An 18,477-nucleotide genomic window follows, 5' to 3' on the forward strand; every position below is an offset into this window, starting at 1 on the left:
AGGTCCTGATGCAGCAAAGCATCCCCAAATCATGACACTACTGCCGCAACCATGCTTGACCATTGGTATGAGGTTCTTACTGTGGAATGCAGCGTTTGGTTTTTTGCCAGACATAAAACGGGGCCCATGTTGGCCAAAAGGTTCCACTTTTGACTCATCTGTCCACAGAACATTGTTCTAAAACGCTTGAGGATCATCCAGGTGCTTTTTGGCAAACCTGAGACGAGCATTCATATTCTTCTTAGTGAGCAGTGGTTTCTGCCTTGCTACTCTGCCATGAATCCCATTTTTGCCAGGTGTCTTTCTAATGGTGGAGTCATGAACACTGACCTTAGCCAAGACGAGTTTGTCATTCCTGAATGTAAGGGAGCAGAAAATCGCAAAATATGCTCAGTTAAGCAAAGAAAAAAGACAATGAAGGTCACTCTAAGACAAATCGCAAGAACTTAGCAAGTGTCTAACTGCTGTGGCCAAGACCATCACACGAGTTGAAGAAACTGGCACTCACGAGTTGAAGAAACAGGCCAAGGGTGACCTCAGAATAAGAGAACAAGTTCATTCGAGTCACAAGTCTGAGAAACCAGCGATTACCTGCCCCTGAAATACAAGCTCAGCTACTAGAAGTACAGATGTTTCAACATCAACTGTTCAGAGGTGATTGCGTGAAGCTAGCCTAACTGGAAGAATTGTTGCAAAGAAACCATTGTTAAGAGTGCAGAATAAGAGGAAGAGACTTGCCTGGAACAAAAAACACAGAAACTGGACATCTGAGGAGTGGAAGTCGTCTTACGGGTAATACTTATAGTAATAATTGGGTCCAACCGCCGAGTATTTGTAAGACGCAGATAGGGTGAGCGCATGAGTTCTGCATGTGTGGTTCCCACTGTCAAGCATGGAGGAGGCAGTGTCATGGTCTGGGATTGCTTTGCTGGTGACAGTGTTGGTGATCTTTACCAAGTCCATGGCAAGCTCAACCAGCATGCCTATCCTAGCATACTTCAGAGGCTTGCCATTCCATCAGGATTACAGCTAGTTGGGCAGTCCTTCATTCTTCAGCAAGATAATGACCCGAAACATACCTCAAAGTTATGCAAGAACTATCTGGTGAAGAAGGAAAGTGAAGGACAACTCAAAATCTAATGACCTGGCCTGCCCAGTCTCCAGACCTCAATGTCATAGAACTTGTATCTGACGAACTGGACAGAAGTCTCAAAGCAAAGCTACCCACAAATGCCCTACGTCTCTGGGAATTGCTACAGAAGAGCTGGGAAGACACGTCGGGTGATTTCCTGCTGAAACTTCTTAACCGAATGCCTCGTGTTTGTGAGGCTGTTATTAAAAAAGGCAAAGGGTGGCCATTTTGAGGAATCCAAAATTGCTACTCCTTATGTTTTGTTTTGTATATTGTAACATGTGTTTTCATTTTCAAGTCTTTACAGAAACGTATACGATGTAAAACATTGTCAATTATGAAAAAAACCTAGTTTCCAGCAAAGGTACTCAAACTTTTGACTGCTATTGTGTGTGTGTGATTATATATATATGCACAGCAGCACAGTCCTTAAACCCAAGCCTCTAACCTGTCTTGTTAAGCTTTTATCATCACATGTTTAACATCTTTAGTGGATGGCAAGACGCGACATGCTGCAATGATTTGTCACTGAAGAAAAAGCAAAAACAGTCATTCTAAGCCACATCTACTAATGTGCTACCACAGCTATGCTCTGCCTCAGTCTAACCACTGTTTACTTACCACACGCGAGTTACTGGCTCCCGGTTTTATTGGTTTCAGGAGCAATAATACTAAACCTCACGCCACATAATTGCTGCCAGTAGATCACATCCTGATGTAGGACGTAAAAACAAGTAAAAAAGGAAAAATAAATTCCAGCAAACAAAAATAAGAGCAACTTTTGAAATTGTAAAACCAAAAATTAAAATCAACCAACTAAAACACCTTGCATTGAAAAAACGAAGGCCACAATACCATCAGTTAACCAAAATTCTGTGAGCACCAATTCATTCGGCAAAAGTCAGAGAAAAAACACTTATGGGAATTGTTAAGCATCTTTATATATCTTATCTTAATAAATATTAGGCAAATAGCTTTACATTTTAATGTAATCAAGGGAGATTCCAAAAGCTAGTTTTATAAATAAAAATAACTTTAAAAAAAGTATTAACCTAATATGATTAATCTTCAATTATACGGCAAAAAAAATGCCAAATACTAAATTGTCTCCTTTTACTAATCAAACAATTGTAACACCATTTACAATCCCTGTAAATACACACAAATAAAATATAAAACTGAATACAAAATCTCCTTAAGTCCTTGTACTCAGATAAAAAATGTGTACACGATACCAGCTACTGCTGAATCAGCTGCAAAAGATTATTAAAGGGTATAAAGTTTCTTGCAAACCTTCACAAATTAGCCTAATATTACAGTGAAACATGATTTTTAGATTATTCATTTAACCGATAAAGCACAGCTTCGGCACAAGATTGAGCCAAAGTTGAGCACCAACCAAAGCATCCTAAACCAAGTTTTAATTGCAATTTGTGCATAAAGCAAAATAGTACTGTAGAGCAGAGATTCCCAAATTTTTTGAGTGGTGACACAAAAGAACACAGGAATAACAAACCTGTGACCCAAAATTATTCATTATTCGGTATTAACTGAAATACCAATCATAAAGTCATATTACTTATTTGTAAGTACACTGCACTATATAAGCACTCAGGCTTTGCTAGTTTTACAGCTTGCTAAAATGTTTGCTTTTATCAAATTCATTTAGTAAAAAATGGTATTAAACTAACGTTGTAACAACAAGGCAAACGGCTTAAGGCTTTCGTGAGCCAGTACTTCATAACAAATGACACGGGAGGACGTGATCATCCTATTCACCAATGTAAGAAAAAATTAAGTTAATATAAGATAGTAATAGTGAGGTTTTTTTTTTTTTTTTTGTTCTTTGACCTGAAAAGTAGGATTAGACATGTTTTTGTGTTGCATCCATTTTAACAATTGTTTTCAAAATCACAAGTAAACACACATAAGATGTCACCTTATGCTTTCTTTTTTTCAGTTCATATTTAAAACAGAAGACTGGTGATAAAACAATGCATTGATTATATACTCATTGCTAATAATATGTATGTTAATTGTATTTATTTTTAATAAGCAAAAGTGGTAGTATAGTGAAAACAAAATCTTAACAGTGTGCCCTAAATGTCGTATTTTTTAGATTGTTTGGCGACCCATCACAAACCTTGTCCCCACTTTGGGAAACGCTGCTACAGAGAGTAGCATACCTCTACACATTTTAGGAGAATTGTAGTCGCTCCCCGTCCCCCCCCCCCCCCCCCCCCAATAGTAACCCACCTGTTTGGTTTTTGTCTTTGAATAAGTATCAGACAGGGGCTTCTTCTTCTCTTTGACAGCCATTTTAGAGAACAAATCTAGAAACTCATTAAAGTCCACAGACGGTTCTTCAATCTTCTCCCACACCAAAGCCCCACTGGATTCCCTTGGAGAAAACAAACAAAAGCAAAAAAGTGCTGAGCAAAGTAAACACATTTTTCACCATAAAACAGGACAGTATTTCAAGCTGTCTCCAATGCTGCAGTAATTCAATTCTTTACTAATGAGACACAAATTCTGGATAAATCCCAGCCAAGAAAAAAGTTGTTTGGGTTTAACTAGGAATGCCTCGATGGGTTACAGGTACTAGAATGTTGCTTAAATTTGAAGCTTAGCTCCTACCAATGTTAGGCAACTTACTGCATAGTCTACAGCACTGCACCTGTTTCATATAAGCTTCCAACATTGTGCCTTTCCAGATTTAACATGGCCGTTATCCTCAATTTTATAGTAACGTTATTCAAGACTGTTGTGTCTGCATCTGGTGTATGTTCTGTTAACATTATGACCACGTGACAGCACTGCACTTTTTTCTATTACTGAAAACAGTTTTGAATTACAGAAACATTTTGCAGACAAAGCACTGGTGGTGCTCCCAGTGCTACTGTTCTTGTGCTTGGCAGAGCTATAACTAAGAGCAATGCAGTCCAGTGAAACCTGATTCAAAATAGTCCCGAAGGGGCTGCAACATTGGCGGCTGATGGTGGCTCCTTACTTCAGGTCAGTGCTATTCAGGTTTGGGGCATTCCATATGAAATCAGCACATGATGGTGCAATTCTTTGAGTCACCATCTTAAATTTAGATAAAACTGGGTGTGTTCCATGAGTCAATATAGAGAATGAAGCACACCACTTCAGAATTTGCAACATAAGGTTTTGGCCAAAAGTGAAAACATGAACAACTTTTCACTACTATACCTCAACGCATAAGGGTCTTATTTTGATTGCCCAACCAAATGACAGATTTTTGCAATTAAAACAAGAATATCTCAAAGCTTGCAACCCCTTTGGTTGGTAGAAGACTAAGCACGTATTAAAAGGAAGCAAATATTTTTTTGCAATCAATTTCAAAATCACAGTGAATTTCCTGTGATAGCAATATAAGTCTTTAGACTGAGCTTTACAAGGATTAACGAAAGCTATCCAAGGGTACATTTCTGGCTTATAAATAAATAAATAAATAAATAATACTACAGAGTTTGTAGAGGTGACATTTTGGTTCTGTGTTGATTTCACGTGGAATGCTTGATTTTACGCGGTTACCGTCTGTTAAAACCAAGTCAGAGAAACAGATGTAGTACCAAGACTGATCTTGCCGACAATGGTTCAGTCCACTTTTGACTCTAGTTAATGATTGCTAACAACACTATGTAACACAATTTTTGTTCCTGGGTAGTAAGTGTTATTTCCTAATTGCTTATGCCTCAAAAGTATAGAAAATAGCTATTATTCCCCACAGACTTTGCTTTTGTTAGCAGGACAGTGATATTTCAAAATATCACTATTTCCAATGGGGAAAACAGGCAAATGTGTGTCTTTTCGGTCACATAAAGTCAGAAAAGAACAACATATGAATCCAAATTAACATGTATTTATACTAAAGTAATACAAAAATGTCTATAAAAGATTTAGAAGCGAGTAGTTTTTTGAGATTTACGATTATACTGTATTTACAAATTTGTTACACAGTGCAATCAATAACTTATTATTTAGTCTGGTAATCACTAAAAGCTGTGCAGGGTAATTTATGGTTTTCCCTCCCTACTTCTCAGATTTCTATTTTATATTGAAAGAAAGTCAGTTACTAGGACGGTGTTAAAACTATACACGGTTTCAATGATTCATGATAATACCTGTCCATGCAAATTTTAACAAGCAATCGCAGTGTACCCTCAAAATACATGATACGCCAATACAAAACTGCCTGCTTACAAAAAAATAATAAAAAAAGTGACTCATTATTTAAATACAGTGCATCGGAACATTCACGTGTTACAATATACAGTATTATATTGAGAACTATGAATTATAGCTTACACCTTGTGACTTTTGTTCTATTTCTACATCATAAATGTACCTAAATTTGTAGGGCTGCAACGAAGGGTAAATTTTGTTCTTCGAAGGTTCGGAACACGTTCCCAAAGGAAGTTTTGAACCCTCAACGGTACTAATTTGCATCATTTATTACTTGTTTATATTTGATTGAAAATCCTATTTTACATGTAATCCATATAAATGTAATAAAACATTCACACAGTTAAAAAATATGCTATATAGAACAGTAAATGTTTTTTATAATTCAAATAAATAAAAATACACGTTTATTTACACGTAATTGATGCTGCTTGCGATACATACAGTAAGCATGCATTGCAGCAGCACCAACTGAAGCGGACGGGCAAAACAAAGCTTTATTTAACAGTAACCGTTCCAAGGGGGTTATCAGTCAGTCACATTTTACTATTACTAAAAATATTATTATTAATAATAATACGCTTGTCAACTGACCCCAGAGATTGGTTATGCCTCTATGATGCGAGTGGCTTCCACAGTTTGCATTACATTTATTTATTTTTTTTGGTTGTCTGGGCATTTACAAAAATCCCAAACAGCAGAGGGGTTGAGAGACATTTCTTTCAGTACAGCTTACGCTATAAAACGTTTTGCTGTTGAGATGGCGAATGAAGAAATCAAAAGTTCTGTCTCTAGATAACACGAGCTGAAGGGTGGAGGGGCGAACGGTGCTCAGTTTTCAACATTAAAATTATTAGCGTTAGCATATATTTTGTATGGTTTCAAAGATATTCTACCACAGCACTTATCTTATACTTTCTTGTACACTAGGTATTTAGTACATATTTTACTGAAGCACTACAACCGCTATAGGTACCCCACCCCGTGCTATGACACAATATACCCTGCTCCATACATGGAAGCAGTGCCATATAGAGCTGCTGCGTATAATGATTTGTTAGTGGATTTTAATACAACTTTACATAATATACATTATGCAAATCAAAAGATCGAATTTTGCATGCCAGTGACATTTAATGCATGATTTATAGTATATTTCACACATTGTCAAACAGTTTCTGTTAACGACAAAAAAAAAAAAAAAGAGAATTCCTGGCTAGCGAACGGACCTTCGAACACAGCCCTACTAATTTGACATTAAAAATGCAATGCAATCCACTGCATACTCCAATACATTAAAACAAAAATAAACCTAAAATATGTTCTACAATTACTTTTTCCCATGCAGTTGAATCCTAGTCCAGTACAGTGGTTTCATTGGGCGTGGTGGTTCCACTATCTGTTTCCTTGCCCCCTTGTCGTGACCCATTGCCAGTGCAAATAAACCTGCTGGCATCGGTGGGGGAAGAGACCCAAAGCCAAAGCCAGGAGGCGGAGGTGGAGGGGGGCCAGAACCCATTAGGGGAGGAGGAGGGGGCGGAAGTCCCCCAATGCTAGGGAACGGAGGAGGAGGGGGTGGTGGGGCCAATCCAGGGGAATGGGGTGGTGGCCAGGTGGTCGTGGACCAGATCCGGGCAGAGGGGGAGGTGGGAAAGCACTCTGACCTGGCAAGGGGGGTGGAGGGGGAGGTACTAGACCACCAGGAAAATGAGGGGGAAGGGAAGGACAGCCAGGCAATGGTGGAGGGGGAGGTGGTATGGGACATCCCGAGAGCGGTGGTGGGGGTGGCGGAGGGGGTACAGCACAGCCAGGCAATGGTGGAGGGGGAGGTGGTATGGGACATCCTGAGAGCGGTGGTGGGGGTGGCGGAGGGGGTACAGCACAGCCAGGCAATGGCGGCGGAGGTGGCGGTGCTAGAAAGCCTGGTAATGGAGGAGGAGGAGGAGGAGGCGGCGGCACTGAGTAGCCAGGTAGTGGTGGCGGAGGAGGTGGGGGTGGCTGAATCCCACTTTGTCCAGAAGACAGCGAAGACTGTTGCTGCTGCTGGCAGGTACAAATAAAATCTGGCGTTAGCCTGGGAGACAACACCACAGAGATTTCAGAGTGATATGTCGGTGCCTCGGGTATTGATGTTGCTGGAGATGGCACTGCTTTTGAATCTTGGGGAAGCGCAGTAGTAGAAGAGGAGGATGGCATTTTATCTGATAAAGGCACTTTGAAATTAGAACATTCTTCCACAGGCGAAGTCTGTACCGATTTTGCTTCCAAGCTGCAAATAAATGTCTGTTCCTCAGTCTGAAGGTCGACATCACAGAAGTCTTTAAAGGCTCTATCTCCACTCCCACACTCCTGGTCTTTATTGCATACGTCCTTCTCTGGTGGTGTGTATTGTTTTTCTAGTTCTGCAATTTTGGTCCTTAAATCCTCTATGGTCTGCTCCAGCTGTTGAATGACGTTAACATGCTCCTCTTTAAGTTGAACAGATTTCAATTCTAATTCGTCCTAGAAAGCAAAGAAAAGTCAAACATGATGTTGTGTTTACCGTGGCACGATGTCAATGACAACAGTGGTTCAATAATGAATACCCATTAGAAATACTACTGTGTGAATCCCACATATGAAAACAAATAAAACAAAATATAAATAAATCAATTTACACTGACCTACATAAGTGACCGTTATACCATTTTACCACTATAAAATCACTGACATTTCAAACAAATCAGGAAAATAATCCTCCAGAAATATAGCAGCAAGACCAAATGGATACAGTACACTAGCTGTTCCAAGCATACCAGGGAGAGCTATTTAGTTACAAAGTTAGGGGAAGGGGAGGGAGAAGAGTCAAAGAAGTTCAAAAGTCTAGACTCCTGGGTTTTAGATTTGGCTCCTTTTTGGAGAAACCGAGATTCCCCTGAAGTATTGGCCTATAACGATTAAGCATCAAAGAGACCAGACAATGAATGCAGTGGCACAAGTTCAATGTGTATGCCCTGGGTGCATGGTTACAATCGCAATAAAATCTGTCTTCACTTTGGCTGGAAGACGTTAGATGCGATTATAGGCTGTCACGCTAAAAAGTAGTTTTCTTCTGTACACAAACAGCTGAATATCATATCTGATATATGGAACCGATATTATAATTCTGTCTGTAGTTATGGACAAAGATATGATAGACAGATAAACATAAAAGTATCTTATTTAACATCATGTAATTAAACAATTACATTGCAACACAATCTAGTAGTACATGTTAGACTTCAAAATTTGTAATTTGTCAGTTCACAGTACTATGGTAAAACTACATAGCGGTATGGAATTCATATGTTAAAGTAACATTATTCAATAGGCTTCATTGACTTTATGAAGCAAAATTTGTTAATTCTATAGGGCAGAGGTGTGAAACCCCAGTCCGAGGGCCGCAGGGTCTCTAGTTTTCAATCCAACTTAAGCTCTCAATTACCAAACTTTATCTAATTATCTGTTCAATTTGACATTTAATATTTTTCTTTTACAGTTGAAGGTTTTAAAAATGCACTTTATTCAAGGAACAATACCTATAAAACATTTTGAAGAGAAGTGTTAAATGTGTCCAGTTAATCGGAGAATTAGACCAATTAAGTAATTGAAAGCTCGGGTGGAAGGAAAGGCAGAAGACACTGCTGCCCTCCAGGAGCTCAGTACGTTACCCCTGCTATAGGGTGACGCAACCCTTTGGCCATAGCTGTGCAGCAGATCCTGTCAATAAATTCCTTTTCGTTTGGACAGGGGGCGATTTCATGTTTGCCCTTTCAGTACAACAGGAACAGTGTTCCTAATTCCAGCTGAATATGCAGCATCACAAATGGAATTATTAAAAACTATCACAGGAAAGCCCTTACATTGTGCTAGGGCACAAAACTTCGAGCTTGTGAATCTGTTAATGCAACATGGACCATTTTCAGATCAAAATATGAATGTCTCGCACACACACATACATATTATACACACACATCTATATGTGAAAAAAGTAGATAAACGCTTCTTGAATACCTCCTCTAATTCTAGGCATGATACATACATTAATATTCTATTCATCTTTTTTACATTTTGTAACACAGGCATTTAGCATTATGACTACTATGTTTATGAGGAAATACCAGTGGAATTAAAAACACATTAACGTTTACTTGAACAAAGCCAGGTTGTTTGTTGCATGCACAAGTTTAGTCAAAACAAGTTTGGGAAAAGAGGAGTACAGATTACAATCAGTTTGAAGTGGAGATATTGAGCACAGCAGCATGTTGTTCAATCAAAAACAACAGGATTTAGGAGGAATAGTCTCAATGTATAACCAACATAAAATGAACACACACAAAAAAAGAAAGAATTGCATATGTTCTTTTTACAACTATAAAAATTGTATACTGTAATTGTATAGCTTTGGAAAGAAAACTGCTTATGCCTTGAATGTAAACATCTTAATTAAGAAATGCATTTTATTATTTATTTATTTATTTACCATTTTGGTGTTAACTGTAGGGTACCTTCTGCAGCACATCTGTGCCTCATGGAAGCAATCAATCTTTGGAAAAACACTTGGTTGGTTTTGGAGTTTATGTTTGGCATTACTACATTTCATGGGATTTAAATATATGCTTGCGGTCTGGTCAGTGGAAGCAGTCATTGGACTCACCGTAGATGTTGTCCATGGTTTGTGACCTGGGCTAATAACCAGCTCTTTTCAGTCTGAACTATATAATCCCTCCCAAGTAGCTGCCAGCTTTGCATACCTTCCCCAACCTTACCCTACACAAGGTGTGGTACCTTTAAAGTTATGGACAACCATTATATATTTTGCAAACTATAACCAATAAATACTTCTATTTAGGTACATCTTTGCACATATGACAACGAAGTGTACTAAAAAGTGATACTAAGTATGGACAAAATACAAAGTCTCTAAAGTATTCCATAATATGCATAGGTGACATTTTATTCACCCCAATGACTATATACTTTAATACTATACCAGATGTATAATAGTACTAGTTCGTCTGGATGAATCATGGACAAATAAATTTTATGCCACTGTAGTCCTAAGCTGGTAAGACAGCAGACTTATTGCTATAAATTGTAAAGATTCCAGCATATTTAACATTTTATTAACAAGTTGTCTGTCTTTACAAGTGAAGTAAGTGAACCACAGCATATAGTGCAATATGCTAGCTTCAGAATTGCTCAATCTCAGATACCAATGAGGAAAGAACAGTCAACTACTGTGCAAGTAGAAAACAAGATCATAGGCTGCAGATTGCTCAACCCTTTCAACCAGGTTTTATAAGGCAGCGGTCGTTTTGTGGGTGGAATTTGACACTTCATTCTCTGAATGACTTTCAGGGGTATGGAAATATCGTAACAATCTTTGTAAACCAGGAGATGATAATGTGCCCTTAAGCACTACTCAAATACTCTTGAAAGATGTCAAGCTTTAAAACGCTAAAAAATTTGGTTTAATTAGAACGCCTACATTCAACACTTAAGCTTGTAATCTATTCTACTTTATGACTACCAGCTGCTATTTCCAGTATGTAGACTGATGCTGCGCCCTAGAGGTACTTAAGTATACAGCACAAGTTTATGTTTTTTTTAAAGTACTTGTGAACTAAACATTTTCACTTCTCCAGTACTTTCATGGACACTATTTATACATATTAAAAAAACATGCTTTGGCAATTGTATGTAAGCTTATTATAATTCTTTAACTAGTATAAGCACATTAATCTTGTGATTGACAACATACTTTTGTGCTTCATAATTACAACTTTTTTTTTTTTTTTTTTTGTGTGATATGCATGTAGAGTGAGTGAGACTGGAGAGCTTTGCATCTCTGCTTAATGAAAAACTGAGATTTGCATCACAACAGAAAATATGTAAACCACAGGCGCTTAAATGCAGTGGTAGTCCTGACAGTAAAATACTGTACTGTCATTTTAATTCAAAAGGCCATTACACAACACTGCACGGCAGTTAAAATAGGCACCCTCACGAGATAATCGCTTCTCAAGTACACTGTAGTAAATAGGATTTTGCAGCCTTGAGTAAACAATCGTGATCATATAACAAGTTGCTAATCCATGAGGACTTGTTTTGATGTATTGTCCTCAGTGATGGAGCACCACTGACATCTGTATACTGTATTTAAACTGCTGACAGCAAGCTTTTGCTAATTGTAATGCGCAAAGTAGCAGAGGACAGTGTAAATTATCAGGCTGGAGTCTTGATTTACAGTTTTAAACCACAGTTGGTTTTATTTCTTACAATGTGGTGGCAAAACAGCTAATAAAACAAAATAAACCTAGTTCTCAGCTGGAGCACCAAGTAAACAATACAGTAATGTGTGTGAAACAAACACTAGATCTCTTACTCAAGTTTTGGTTTCTTTCTTTCTTTTCTATAACCCTATCACAAAGCTGTCAACTAAACCCTTTATCGGAGGTGCCACTGACTTTAACAAGCAGACATTTAACAATTGACTATTATCCATAGTTCATTAAGGAAAAGCAGCTGTGGATTTTTCGTGGGCGTGCATACATGCGGGAAATGGTGTCATCTAGTGGTCAACCCATTAAACTGCAGAGAAAAAGCTCATCATACAAACATGCTGATTCTGCACCACTGCAATCTAATCAGTCCGTTTTTAAGAATCAACAGCTTAAGAATCAAGTCACCTGGGACAGATGTGAATCTCAGAGCACCCCACAGCCTGGCACACTGCCTTCTGTAAGAAATACAGTAATACTAAAAAAGGGGCATCTGCAATGGAAGGCAGATTACTGTAGCTGAAGATCCAGACATGCCTTTTTTTTAGAATGGTTCAGGATGCAAAATCCATTTAAAATTATATAAATGCCCAACGTTTCAATATGTTGTACATATCTTTCAAGGGAGCATGTGTTTGAATCAAAACATGATTTATTCTTGCATGATTGTGACAGACAGCGAATGAATCCGAATCAACAATCTCCCTCCCGACCTGTGAGGGCGCTGTACAACAGGAACTGCGTTCCTCGTACTGAATGGTTAGGCAGTTCATCCCAAGGTCAGTCGGAAGCCGGCCATTCAGGAAGGTCACAGTACCAGGAATCATCACAATAGTACTGCAAGTGTCAGTCATGAATTGGAGGAGGCTTGACTGAACTAGCTATCAGAGGGGGTGGGGCTTAAGGTACTTTAGGGGGATGTGACGCGTTAAATCCGTTCCTTTGTTGTGGTAAATGAGAGGAAATGAAGACTGTGTGAAGTGTTGTTTGTTTTGTAACCGTGTATATTTGTCTTTGCGAGGCGGCTAATAAGAATCCAGGCGCTGCTACGTCAAGCCAGCGATAAGCCCAGACTTCACTGCACCCATGTACAAACAAGCACCACTATTTAAATCACTGCACCAGCACTTAGAGCACTCACTGTCTGGAGGTGTGTCTGTATCTGTGCTGTGTGTCTGTGTTTTTGTATTATCAATCCCCTTGGTTTATACACTGACAATACCCATAGTTGGGTAGAGCCAGCATTAGTATTTCATACGGCCAAGGAAACCAGTAAAAGAAAAGTTCTTGAACTATGAACTTTGTGTTTGTAGTTGTCTGAAGCACCTGCATCACCCCTACACCTACGCACTGCCACCCACACGTTCACAATGATGTAATGGTGGTCTATATATTCTGATATAATTTTTAGTTCATAACTAGATGTACGCCTCAGGTACTGCAAGACCCTAAAGAAATACAAACCCTAAAATAGAAAAAATGAAAAAACACGTTAACAAACCCTCACAGGCATTGGTGAATCTATCAACTAAAATCACTTCTGGCAAATGTGGAACAATATGGGGAAAGAAAAAAAAAAACACAACTAGAACTGACAATAAAAAAATGGAATTAATCGGAAGTAATTTTGAAAATCTTTACAAAAAAACCCTACAAAAGGATTTCACAAAAGACCAAAATTTAATTTGAGAACATTAAATTATTAGAACTATCAATTAAAAGACAATCAAAATCCACTTAACTTCCCAATCTCACTGCAGGAGCTAGCAGAGAAGCTCCAGGGACTCAGACCCAGGAAAGCTTGTGGCTCCGACACCATCAGTATCGAGATGGTACTACATCTGACATCTGGAACAAAGGGCTTATATCCCCAATTTACAAAGACAGACAAAATCAACTCCAAGAATTACCAAGGCATCTGTGTGAGCAGTAATCTGGGGAAGGTATTCTGCAGCATCATTCTGCAGAGCCTGTCAGACCTGGACCTTGATAGTCAACCTGGACAAGACCAGAGTTATGGTTTTCCAGAAAAAGGCCAGAGCTTAAGAAGCAGGTACCACCACTTTAGGCAACACCACACACTATAATTGCCTAGACCTGACTATTAATGCGTCGGGGAGCTTTAACCTAGCAGTGAATGCATTAAAATAAAAAGTCTCCAGAGCTTTTTATGCCATCAAAAGTAGGCTGTACAAAACAAACAATGGATACAAAGAAATTTGATACAAATATCTGAGTGTTACCCAGCCCATTGTACTATATGGAAGTGAAGTATGGGGTCCAGTCAAAGAGATTATATAAAATGGGATAAACATCCATAGAAACACTGCAAAAACATATTACAGGTACAGCAGCAAACACCAAACCATGCATGCAGGGCTGAGTTGGGTCGCTACCAACTGCTCACCAAAAACAGCACCAAATTCTGGATGCATCTAAACAGAAGAGTACAAGGTCCTGCAAACCCAAGAGCTCAGCCCAGATCTCCTTAACCAGCCGAAGCTCACTAGACTAACAACACTAGCCAGCTTCCAGACAGCAATGCTAAAGCACTGCTAATCAAAGTCAAAACTGTAAAACAAACCAAAATCCCTTATTTGGAACAGTGGGACAAAGAAAACCCCAAATAAACTTGATTGCTATCGAGCCCTAAAAAGAAACGTTACCCTAGCAAAGTATCTCTTCACTGTCACTGGCAGACTTGGCTACCTAGAAAAAACAGGCTATCTGGTTATTGTGAGACAGGAGAGGTCGAGACAGAGATGCACTTTCTTCTACAAGGCGATAAATACAAGGTAAACACGTTTCTTAAAAAAAAAAAAATCATTACTCCTCTCCCACATTTCCAACACATGAAGGACCCAGAAAAATTGGCAGTCATACTAGGAGAGGGGCACACAGCCCCACTAGCTGCCCGGTATGTAGCCGCCTGTCACAGCCTGAGGGACACAGTGTGGACTCTGCACAAGGGGAGGCACTGCTGGGGGGGGGGGGGGGTATTTAGAGCTATTTAGTATTTATGTTTCAATGTTTAGTTCAGTGTCTTTGCCTTGTTTTGTTTTATTTACTATTTGTATTTAAATGTTTACAATGTTTGTTACTTTGTAAATGCTTTGGCAATACTGCCAATATTAGTCATGCCAATAAAGCACCTTTGAATATGATAAATTATACATATATCCCACATACTGAATCATACTGTGAATGGTTTCTAATACCAGTAAATTGTAATTGAATCACTGTAAATCCATAAATACGCATATAACATTTGAGCATGTGGTGGAAACCAAGCCAAACAAAACCGTAAAAAATAAATAAAATGGCTCACTAAACTCATTTCCACCAAAAATGGTCTTATGAGATGACCACTTACCCGCAGTCCTAGCACTTCCTCTTTCTGTTGCCTCTTCAAAGTCAGGAAAGCTGCTTGATGCTCTAGATTGAGAAAAAAAAAAAATCTTTATATTTAATTGTTATTGCAAACAGTCATTCAGTTGTAACATTTTTTGGATCACATTCTAATAATTCAATTTAGTTATTTTTCATCTAAATACTATGTTAAATATAATGTAAAATACTACCATTATTTTCCACTTAACAAAAAATACCAGGCTATTATCAAAATAACTAGTGACAATGAAAAGCAGACATGAATACTTTATTATCCTGTTTGTCCCATAGTTGTGTACAGCAACAATGCAGGTTATAATAAAAAAATATATATACATTTCTATAAATCAAATGAAAAGACTGATTCTGCTTGAGCAGACTTACAGTGTTTAAAACAAAAGTGAAATATTTTAAGTTGCAAAAAGAAATTACATTTAACATCATTGCAGGTTTAAATACATCAAGAGCTCTAGGAGTCAAAATTGTTGAGAACATCACTGGGAATCTCAATGTGTCTGCCTCTGCTTCAGTCAGCAACTTGCTTGTTGTTGCTTAGCAACCCTGACACTTAGCTCCTTATAGAGCATGTAGAAGATGTGTGGGGGCTCAATATTTGAAAAATATATTTTTTAAAGTAATGGAGCCTTCTTAAATCAGACATTGACCTAGTGGAAGTTAACCCATGCGTTGACTGAGACAGGCAAATATGGTCTCAGGTCCACACCCATAAATACACTTAAGCCAGTAAATTGATTTATTCTTGACATTTAGATATCACTGAGAATCTCTCAGACAATCAAAGTATAACCTTTTCCCAAAGCTCCACTGTAAAACCATAGGATTATACAACAGAAAAAAGCACACTTTGAATATAAATGAATAAGAAATATATGTAGGCACTCACCTTCATCTTCTACATGTATTAATGCAAAAAGTAAAACAAGAAAAATATTGTTACAAAAAACACACAAGTACCAATTTCTAATGTTCTCTAAAAACACCAACGTACTGAACGTCAAAGTCAAAATATGGAAACGTGTAGGCATTTTACAAAAACACATTTTGCTTTCTGAATACAGCTAACAGTATTTATCCTTGATCCTCCATTTAAAAAGACAGTTGGCAAGTTGCACACTCTAATGTCATTAATTCAAGACAGCACTTAGCAAATATTCAGAATTTAAAATGGAATTAAATGTTGTGGTTGTGGAGATATTCACATGTGTTTCCCAAGACACTGACATACTGCAACTTGGGACGCTGTCCTAACTCTGGTATTGGTACTCATCCTTGTTACTTACCCGCTTCTGTATACTTCAGACCTGGTTTCTCATCATTTTCTGATTTGGGTGGTGGCCACAAAGTCTGAATCCTTCCGGGGATACGGCCCTCAACGTGGTCACATGAGTGTGTGGGTTGGCTGACATTAGCCCAGGTGTACAACTGGTCTTGCTGTTGAGAGGACAATTAGCATTAAATCAGCAATCAGCTGAACTACATTATTAAATCTGGATGTTCCAACTATTTACAGAATTTAGATCCAGAAAGATATTTAAAAAAAAAAAAATTACAGGAGTATAGGAGCCCTTTGGCACTAGTAAATGTATTCCAGAATTATTAGACCTGCAAAATACCTACAAGTTTTCTGTAGACTTTTTTTTTCCCCCCCAGACTATTTATCCTGCCGCACAATTTAATTTACTCCCTAGCCCACAGGTGCAATGACCGATCCCATCTGACGCCACTGTAAAGTCCCCAGGCAGAGTCCTAATACCTACTGCACAAGGAGTGAAAGGACTAAAAGAAAAAAGGCTTCAAGTAAGTGGTTATGCCAATAAGAGAAAATAATTGGTTAACTCAATCTTCTTCGAGCAGTAAATTGATACATTTTCTATGATAAACCTTGTATATTTACAGCAAAAGGCCATGAGCTTTTTAATACCAAAAAGGCAAAATTAACAGCGTCTGCACTGTGAGCTAAGAATGAACTTCACCATGGACCGCTCCAGGGTCATTCTACAAGAAACAAGGGAAGCCTTTTTAATCTAACAAGTCATAGTCACAAGGACTACATGGATATCACATATCTTTTTCCAACAATCCCAAGCAAATGTTTTGAAAAGATTCAATAAACTCAGATGTCCTTTTAAAATCGATGGACACAAAATGTAACCTTTGAAGGTTACTAATTTAAAACAGAAGCTGTGCTAGTTTAGACAAAAAAAAAACTTTGCAAGGGCCCACAAGGGTAAACAAGAGGTCTTCAAGCAGTTATTGAACTACTAAAAGGTGTAATCACACATAAAACACCAGTACATACAGTACATTTAAAAAGCAAATCGCTGATTGACTAACTTAACGAAAGCCAAGGTTAATTATTGAGTTAACCATTTAACATTCATTCACAATATGATCTGCTCCATTAAGGAATTATTAGTTACGAGTAATTCATTTGAGTTTGACATTAAGCATCATACTACCATTTTATAAGGTTATTTAAAAAAAAAAAAAAAGAGTTAGAGAATGTGAAGTCTGTTTTCCAGGGGTGGTTCATTACTTTTTCTAGGTTTTAGATCCATTGAACATAAAGCAAGTTAGGATGCAAGATTTTTTGGGGGGTTTTTTTGGTGCGATATTCTTCATTCAGCGTTGATCAATTTTCACTTGACAGGGATTAATTATTATTCTACTCTACTTGCCAAGTGTGAAGATAATGACGTAGCGTTTCCATATTTAGGACAGTACTGCAGCAATGCACACAACACAATCACGCTGGTGTATATTGCTGCTTACACTCAGCCGATGGGATTAAAAGGCAGTTCAGCCAGTAAATGTCCCTTACTGCTGTGGTGCTAACCTTGTGCTAGCATCTAATGGTCATTTCTGATTTATCCCAGTGCATGTGCTGCTACATCAGTGACGAAAGATATATTACAGTTATTACTCTTTCTCTGCCTAAAAAAGACAGGAGGTTCACTCTTTAATTTAATTTAATTTAATTTTTTATAAGGCATCTTATAAAATACATAACAGATAATTACATAAATAAGCTAATTCAGAAACGTAATGATCAATATGTAATGGTGTTAATGTTTAATGCATTTGAGTAATTGAAAATAAATCTGTTTCTGTCTAGTGCAAATCCAGATTAAAAAGGGATGTGGTTACCAAAATGAACACGCATACTGCAGCCCTTATCGACTCACTAACCTTGGGGTTTTCCAATTCATAGCATGTTTTCTGTACAGTGTGATTTAATTTCAGCAAGTCTAGCTCAGGACACTTGATTTTCAATTCACAAAACCTCTCTCTGGTGTTGCTTTTCACATCTTGTCTTATCACTAGCAGGCCCCTGAATATATCTGGCACCCTGGCTAGGGTGTGTTGTGCTGTGTCCAAGAGGGAAGGCCCAGCTTGCGACTGCTTTTCAGTCTTCAAGCTGCT

General features: G+C 38.1%; 1 protein-coding gene across 1 annotated transcript in view; it reads right to left on the reverse strand.

The window, feature by feature from the left end:
* Positions 1-18,477, reverse strand: part of fmn2b (formin 2b) — a 98,680-nt gene that overhangs the window by 67,591 nt on the left and 12,612 nt on the right. The window contains 6 exon segments of the mRNA XM_041251868.1: positions 3,389-3,533; positions 6,676-6,952; positions 6,955-7,843; positions 15,017-15,078; positions 15,938-15,946; positions 16,335-16,485. Of these exon segments, the coding sequence (XP_041107802.1) occupies positions 3,389-3,533; positions 6,676-6,952; positions 6,955-7,843; positions 15,017-15,078; positions 15,938-15,946; positions 16,335-16,485 (1,533 nt within the window).

Source organism: Polyodon spathula, chromosome 6 (genome assembly GCF_017654505.1).
Source record: "Polyodon spathula isolate WHYD16114869_AA chromosome 6, ASM1765450v1, whole genome shotgun sequence".
Lineage (NCBI taxonomy): Eukaryota > Metazoa > Chordata > Actinopteri > Acipenseriformes > Polyodontidae > Polyodon > Polyodon spathula.